An 8249-nucleotide genomic window follows, 5' to 3' on the forward strand; every position below is an offset into this window, starting at 1 on the left:
ATGGGGAGGAACAATTGCAAGGTCCTGGAAGAGATCTTTACATTGGAGCTTAATCAGGAGTTCTCCAAGCCAAAAGGGGGAGAAAAGGCATTCCAGGCCTAGGGAACAGCATGCACAGAGACCTGAGACATGGTGTCTTCAGGAAATTGCTGGTAGTTTGAGTGTTGCTGGAAGTGAGAGGCAAGAGAGGTCAGAAGGGATAAGATCATGAAAGATCTTGTGAGCCAAGAGATGGAGAAGCCACTGGGAATGGTGAGACTGAATTGGCAGACTCAGAATGTTGGGAGTGGGAGGTACTGGGAGGTGAGGAAGAGAGGCCAGACCAGAGAGGGTACTATAGGAACTGGGGGCTGATCAGATGAGGAACATGAAAAGAGCAATCAAAATGATGCTCAGGCTGGTAATTAGGATGACCTGGTAGATAGAGGTGCCTTTCACAGAGATAGGGAAGCTACCGGGAGGACCAGATTAAGTGGGGACAGGGACATGGAGACAAGTTTAGTCTTATTTGGTTGAGTTTGAGATCCTTGTAAGCCATCTAAGTGGAGATGCTTTAGGAGCAACTGTATGTAGAAAACTGGAGGTAATTCTAAGTCATAAATATTGGTATGCTTGTCCTCAGCATATAGAAGGCTATAGAAACATAGAGTGAAGGAGATTGGTTTTAAAAAAGAAGAGAGCCCTAGCAGGTGTGGCTCAATTGGTTGGAGCATCATCCATGCATCAGAAAATCTCTGGTTCAATTCCCAGTCAGGACACATACCGAGATTGCAGGTTTGCCTTGGTTTGGGCACATATGGGAGGCAACCGATCAATGGTGTGTCTCTCTCATATCAATGTTTCTCTCTCTCCCCCGCATTTTAAAAAAAACAATAAAAAAAGAAAGAAGAAGAAGAGAGCCTGGGTGTAAGCTTGGAAGACACCAACTTTTAAAGGGTGGATAGGAAAAGAGGGGCCCAAGAACACGTGGCCAGAGACATAGGATGAAATTTAGGAAGAGATTTGAATCAGATCCAAGGGAAAAAGGGAGAATTTTTAAAAGTTGAATTGTTTCCAGACACCTGAGGGGCTGGCTATCCCAGAAAAAGAGCAAACAACTGTGTTTTCTGAGGCATCAGTGGGGAGGACTAAGACCAAAGGGTAGAAATTCCAGGGAAACAAAATCTGGGTCAATATAAGGAAGTCTTTTCTAGCAGCAGAATTAGGCATTCCCAAAGTTAAGCAGGGAACTCCCTGTCACCAGAAGTATACAGAGGCAAAGTATGCCAGGAGATTATAGAAAAAGTTCCCTGCCCAGCCAGTGTGGCTAAGTAGTTGAGCATTGACCTATGAACTAGGTCATGGTTTGATTCCAGGTCAGGGCACCTGCCTGGGTTGTGGGCTCGATCCCCAATAGGGGCTGTGCAGGAGGCAGCTGATAAAAGATTCTCATCATTGCTATTTCTCTCTCTTTCCCTCTCTTCTTCTCTGAAATCAATAAAAATATTTTTTAAAATATATTTTATTGATTTTTTTACAGAGAAAGGAAGGGAGAAAGATAGTTAGAAATATCGATGAGAGAGAAACATCGATCAGCTGCCTCCTGCACACCCCCTACTGGGGATGTGCCCGCAACCAAGGTACATGCCTATGACCGGAATCGAACCTGGGACCCTTCAGTCCACAGGCTGATGCTCTGTCCACTGAGCCAAACCGGTCAGGGCAATAAAAATATTTTTTTAAGCAAAAAGAGTTCCCTGACCTGCGTAGAAAATGGGACTGATTAGCCTCTGAGAATTTTCCTCCTCAGTCTCTCGGGAACATTTTCCCAGTGTCTACATACAACTACATAGTGACTTATCTCTCTATAATAATACCAGTAAAAGCGTAATATGCTAATTAGACTGGCTATCGTTCCAGACAACCTTCCAGATGAAGCCAGAGCTGCAAGGGAAGCCCGGGACCCAGGTGCCTGCGGCGGCTGGAGGGAAGCCTGTGCCGGCAGCCAGGGGAAGGAAGGCCTACTCTTGCACGACTTTCATGCATCAGGCCTCTAGTATATATACAAAAGACTAAGTGACCGTTATGACCGATCGACCCAAACAACTGTTCGACCAGTCGATATGATGCACACTGACCACCAGGGGGCAGACGCTCAACACAGGAGGTGTGCCCTGGTAGTCAGTGCACTCCCACAGCCAACCTCCCAGGGTCTCTCCTGTGGGCAGCCGGCCCCCCAATAGGCCTTGATCACCGGCCAGGCCGAGGGACCCCACCCATGCATGAATTCTTGCACCGGGCCTCTAGTTTTATTATAAGAGCCCTCCTCACTTTCTTATCAATGGACAGAGGACCTCAAAGATCACTAGAATGCAAGCTCTATGGTGTGGTAAGAGGGTGGTAGGAGTGACTTTGGGTGGGGATGACTTGGGCTGAGAACTATATGCTGAGAAGGACTCATCCCGGTGGGAAACTTAGGGAATTCTATGCTCTTCAGAAGGCATAGCAAATGCCAAAACTAAGAACAAAGACAGAGCTAGGAGAATTGAACAAATAGGAAGAAGGCCAGTATAGCTGGACCAAGTAATCAAGGGAGAAGGGAGTGGGAGGAGACGAGGAAGGAGAGGGGAGCAGGGCCACAAGGATAGTTTTATGGGACATTGTTAGAAGGGAGGTGTTTATTCTAAGAGCACTGAAAAGCTGTTACTAAAGCCATTGGAGGAATTCAGATGGGGGAGTGACTCTTCTGTTGTAGACCATAGATTTGGGGGTCTAGGAAGGGCACAAGTGGAAGTAGTGAGAGCAGTGAGGAGCATATTTTAAATGTGTCCCCATGGTCTGCAAGGTAAAGTTTAAACCCTTTTGCCTGGCATTAGAGAGGACTCCAACTTTATTCTCATTAACCTCCTCCTTCACACACAATGTGCTTCCAACTTGTGAAAATGTTGAGTAACCCTGAAATCCCCAAATCCCAACCCACTCCCTGCAATGTTGCCCACATCCGTCCCTCCACCCCTTAAAACCAGACTCATTCTCAAAGGTGCATGTCTGTGCCCCCTCCATGATGGATCTCTCCTTCTGTGCTTCTCCCCTGGCTGAGAGTATCTCATTATCCCTCTGGCTACCCTACCTTGTTCGGTGCCAGTGTACTGTAGTTGGGCACCCAGCCTTGTTTGGATCTGCACCAGGCCAGTGCCACGCCCTGGGTGATTCTCAGTCAAAGCTGATTTGACGAATGACTGAATTCTCAGGAGTACTCAGCATCTTGTCCTCAAAGACATGATAAGTGGGTTGTTGAGAAGCACTCATTTATGTCCACATTGATGGGCATTCATTGTTTTCTGATGACAAAAGGAACACATGGGCATGTAAAGAGACTTCAACAAATGTGTTGCATGTTCATTTTGTGTCAGACTGGACACTGGGAACACATGGGAACTAAGACACAGTCCTTGTCACTGAGAAACTCACAGGCTGTTGGGAAGGAAGAACTCAGAACGCATCTTTATCCAGAAAAAAAATGGTCAATGCAATGATGGGGCTAAGCATGGGGCTGTGGCAAACTAGAGGGGACACGAGGAAGGGATTGGAAAGGCTTCAGGGGATGACGATGCCTTAGCTGACTCTGGAAGGGTCAGTACAAAACAATCAAGTGAAACAGGGACACGAGAAGAGCATTCCAGAGGGAGGAAACAGCATGGTTTTGGGGGGAGTAGGAAGGGGTACCTGAGGAACCACAGTCAGATACAGTTTGAATATAAATACATGGTGAGGCAGAAGGAACAAGTGAAGGAGAAATTAGAGAGGCTGGTAGGGCTGGGTTGGGCTGGGTTGGACAAGGTGGGGTCAGGTTTAAAAGATTGAACTTTATTCTGGAAGCTAGTTGGCAGTAATGGAAGGGCTGTAAGCAGAAGAGTTTTGGTTTTAGAAGAAAAATTATAGTGACAATGTTTTTAATAATGCTATATCTCTTCTGAATTTTAGAACACTCCCATATGCATTTGATCTTCAAAACAGCTTTGTGAGGTACCTAGAGCAGAGTTTATATCATTTTAGGCATAAAAAAAAAGGAAACTTGGCAGAAATCAGTGACCGCCTTGGGATAATGGCTAAGAGCACAGCTCCAGGGCCAGGCAAACCAGAGTTCATGTCCTACCTCTGCTACTTATCATCTGTGTGACCTTGGGCCTCTCTGGGCCTTAGTGTCCTTATCTGTAAAATGAGTATAGAACCAACCTGTTAGTCTGTCCATTTGTCATTCACTCATTCACCAAATACTTACTGAGCTCCCACTTGGCACTGTGTAGGTGCTGGGCTTGAGAGGTGAGGGAGCAGGAGAGATGAGGTCCCAGTTCACAATCTATTAAAACAACAATGACATCAACCAGTTGGACCAGGAGAGTCAAACACAAAGGTCTGCCTGAACAAGACACATGAAAAAGAATTGATCTGCGTGTGAGACAACAGGGAATGGTGGAGACCATGGCAAGCTGGAGAGGGCATGCCCCAGCCTAAAGTAACTCAAATCGGAAAGTTTTAAAGAATGTCAAATAAAAGAAGACCCCAAGCTCATGAAGCATGAGGGCTGCCAGTGCAACCCTTCATTTACATACTTGTGATAAGTGGTCCCGAAGGAAAAGTATGGGTTGTGTTATGCAGAGATAACATGAGGATATACAAGAGCCTGGGAGCCGGAGAGGTAACATTTGGTCTGAGATCTGGAGGATGGAGGAGGAGTGAAGAGGGGATGGATGGGGGAAGGAGAATTCCTGACAAAGGGAACAACCCTTGGGCAGGAAGAGGCTTAGATCATTCAGGGATCATTCATAGAAGCCAAGGTCTCTGAGACATAGTAAGGAAAGCTGAGCAAGTAATGAGGCAGGAAAGGTTGGCAGAGAAGGGTCATGGGACCTTACTTTGGAAAGTCGTGGAAAGGTATCAAAATGGCCGAAGGGTGCGTACATAAAAAAATAACAGCACGCTACTTTGAACAAAGCAACTCCAAAATGGACTGATTCCAAACATCTCCACCACTCAGTAGGTAGGTATCATCCCCAGTTTACACACAAAGAAACTGAGACACGGAGAGGCTAAGGAACTTGCCCAAGACCATGCTGTCAGAAGTGGCAGGGCCAGGACCCAGACTGGAGCATTCTGGCTTCGAGGCCTCTGCTCTTAACAGCACTATGCTGCTTTGGATGACCAGAGCAGGTAAGAATGGCATTTGAAAAAGATCGTTCTGATTGCCCACTAGGAGTACTGGGGAGTGGAGTAAGAGTAGAATCTGAGCCCTAGCCGGTTTGGTTCAATGGATAGAGCGTCGGCCTATGGACCAAAGGGTCCCAGGTTTGATTCCGGTCAAGGGCACCTACCTTGGTGGCAGGCTGCCCATGCCATCCCTCTCCCCGCCTGGGCTCTGGTTGGGGCTCGTGCAGGAGGCAACCACCCCGCGCCATCCCTCTCCCCGCCCGGGCTCTGGTTGGGGCTCGTGCAGGAGGCAACCAACCAATGTGTTTCTCCCATATCAATGTTTCTCTCTGTCTTTCCCTCTCTCTTCCACTCGCCCTAAAAATCAATGGAAAATATCCTTGGGTGAGGATTAACAACAACAACAACAAAAGAGTAGAATCTGATGAGACAATTAAATAAGAGAAAGCTCACAAAGCCCTTAGCATAGTGCCTGCATTGGGAGTCACAGGTAATTGTCTTCATCATTATAGGAAGATGATGATAAAGCTGGGCATGGAAACCAGGTGCCCCGGGGCCCAGCCTGGTGCTAAAGAGTTTTTCCTTCCTGACTCCTTTAGTCCTCTTCCTGAAAGAAACTCACGTTTTAACGATCTTCCCCCAAGGATTCTGCCAGCCTCAGACCTCGGCTAGTGATGAAGATGCCAGCAGGGGTCCCGTCTTCAACCCTGAACTGGTCATTGCCCACTGCTTCAAGCAGTTCAAGCAGAAGGACTTCCACCTGCCTCGAAGCCGCCGGCGGATCATCATCTTGCCTCGAGAGGAAGATGCGACCTCCATCCTCAATCCAACACCACAGCCCCAGGCTCCCTCACAAATCATCCCCAGCTTCAAAGCCCTGGAAGCCAGGGACGTCCAAGAGCCCCCGGAGGATGTGAGAACCTGGATGAGCCAGAGGTTGAAATTTCGGCAGGAACTAGAGTCATGTGTCAACATAGACAGGTGGCTGCAGAACAAGTCCAGCCTCACGCCTTCAGAGGCCAAGATCTTACGCATGACCCACAAGGAGCACGCTGTGGACCCGCTGATGACCCACTTGATTCCTCCCAGCCCCACCAAGGTGAGCAGCCCCATTTGCCAGATGAGGGGATGAGGGGCAGGATGGGGATCATTCACCCCATTTCACAGAGCAGCAAACAGAAGTCCTTAAACAGAGGTGCATTAGTTATCTATTGCTGGGTAACAAATACCCCAAAATGACTTAAAGCAGCAAGGGCTTATTTTCTCACTCTTTCTGCAAGTCAGGAATCTGGGAGGAGCTGAGCTTGGTGGCTCTCGCTCAGAGTCTTTTCATCTCAAGATGTTGGTGGGGGCCACAAACATCTGAAGCTTGACTAGGGTGGGAGGATTCGCTTCGAAGCAGTTTGCTCACATGGCTGTTGGCAGGACACCTCAGTTCCTAGCCACATGGACCTCTCCATAGGGCTGCCTGAGTGTCCTCACCACATGGCAGCGGTGAATGTTCCAAGAGAAAACAAGGAGGAGGGTGCAGTGCCTTCTAGAACCTGTCTCAGGAGGTCTCAGTTTCAGCAGCTTCGCACTGTTACCTCTCTGTTTGTCAGAAGCAAGTCACTAAGTATTGCCTCCACTGAGGGGAGGGGAATTAGTCTCCATCTCAGAGGGGAGGAGAGTTGAAGGATTTGGGGCTATATTTAAAAACCACCCCAGGAGAGAGAATGACTTTACAGTTTGCTACAGGCCGTGAATAGATGTGGGTCTCACCCCTCCTGGAGCACAGAGGAGCTGTAAGCTAGGGAACAGGAAGGCCCTTTGTAAACTGTCAGGTGCTGCAGCAAGGTAAGGCAGTGTTATTTCTAAATGTTCCCATTCACCTGGAATTGGAGGAGGAGGAGGATTTGGACAGGGAGAGAAAGAAGGAAAGGCATTTACTTAGGCAGAAGGCCCAGCTGGAGCAAAGGCCGGAGGTAGGAGATCTGGCTCCAAGCAGAAGCACGTATTTTGGTGCACTGAGAGCCCCGGGGGATTATAATACTGACTGGTCTGACCAGAGAGATGTGGATAAGAATAAAATTCTAGCTCTCATATTGTCCAAGCCTCTTGTTTCTGATGGGAAATTGAGGCCCAGCAAAGCAAAGTCTCCCAGGAGTTCTGTGGCAGAATGCAGTTGTCCTGCGGTTGCCTGAATCCAGTGTTCTATGCACTTCATCTTGCTGTCTGTTCAGAGCTGCTCAGCCTCTCCCTCTCCCATTTCTCCCTAACTCCGGGGATCATGTTTCATTGGCCTGTCTCCCCTGAACTCTCCCTTCTGTCCCACTTGCTTTCCTCGTTCAGAAGAAAATCGTCCGACCGTTCCACCAACCGATACCCCAGCTCCGACTGCCCAAGCCCTCTGCCCTGTTTGTCTTGTACTCCTACCTGCGCAGCCACAATATGAAGATCCTGGATATATTTGCCAGGGTGGAACAGGGCAATAACCAGGCGATCTCCAGGGAGCTGTTCATTATGGCTCTGAAGGTGGTAAGTACCTCCCGTGCTCCCTCTAGGCTGGCCTAAGTGGGGAGGGTGTCCATGCTGCCCTCCCCTGACCCTGGACCAAGTGAAAAGCAAACTCGGGAAACTCAAACTATCAGTCTTATCACTTGTAAAGCCAGGTGGGAAAATGCGGTTTAACCTGCAGCCACATCAAACCCCTAAAACCACCCTGCACTGGTCTGACCTTGAAAGTCTGAGAGGAAAGTCTGCAGAGCTGGCCCCATAATCAGCCAGCTGCCCATCCTTGCCCTGAATTGAGCACTGAGATTGCTGGGCCTTCAGTCCTGCCTCTAGAACCTTCTAGAGCTTTTCCAACTGTCACTGGCATATGAATCACATAGAATCACATAGTCTTATGAAAATGCAGCTTCTATTTGACCCAGTGATCCCACTTCTAGGACTATATCCCAAGAAACCAGAAACACCAATCAGAAAGGATATATGCACCCCTATGTTCATAGCAGCACAATTCACCATAGCTAAGATTTGGAAACAGCCTAAGTGCCCAACAGCAGATGAGTGGATTAAAA

At 48.2% G+C, this 8249-nt stretch overlaps 1 protein-coding gene across 1 annotated transcript in view; it reads left to right on the plus strand.

Moving 5' to 3' along the window:
• The first annotated feature begins 5090 nt into the window (after positions 1-5090).
• The window catches only part of EFCAB12 (EF-hand calcium binding domain 12), a 17489-nt gene continuing 14330 nt past the window's right edge, over positions 5091-8249 (plus strand). Inside the window, 3 exon segments of the mRNA XM_014542689.1 lie at positions 5091-5190; positions 5787-6286; positions 7519-7704. Coding sequence (XP_014398175.1) covers positions 5091-5190; positions 5787-6286; positions 7519-7704 — 786 coding nt within the window.

Source organism: Myotis brandtii, unplaced genomic scaffold, assembly GCF_000412655.1.
Source record: "Myotis brandtii unplaced genomic scaffold, ASM41265v1 scaffold312, whole genome shotgun sequence".
NCBI classification, from domain to species: domain Eukaryota; kingdom Metazoa; phylum Chordata; class Mammalia; order Chiroptera; family Vespertilionidae; genus Myotis; species Myotis brandtii.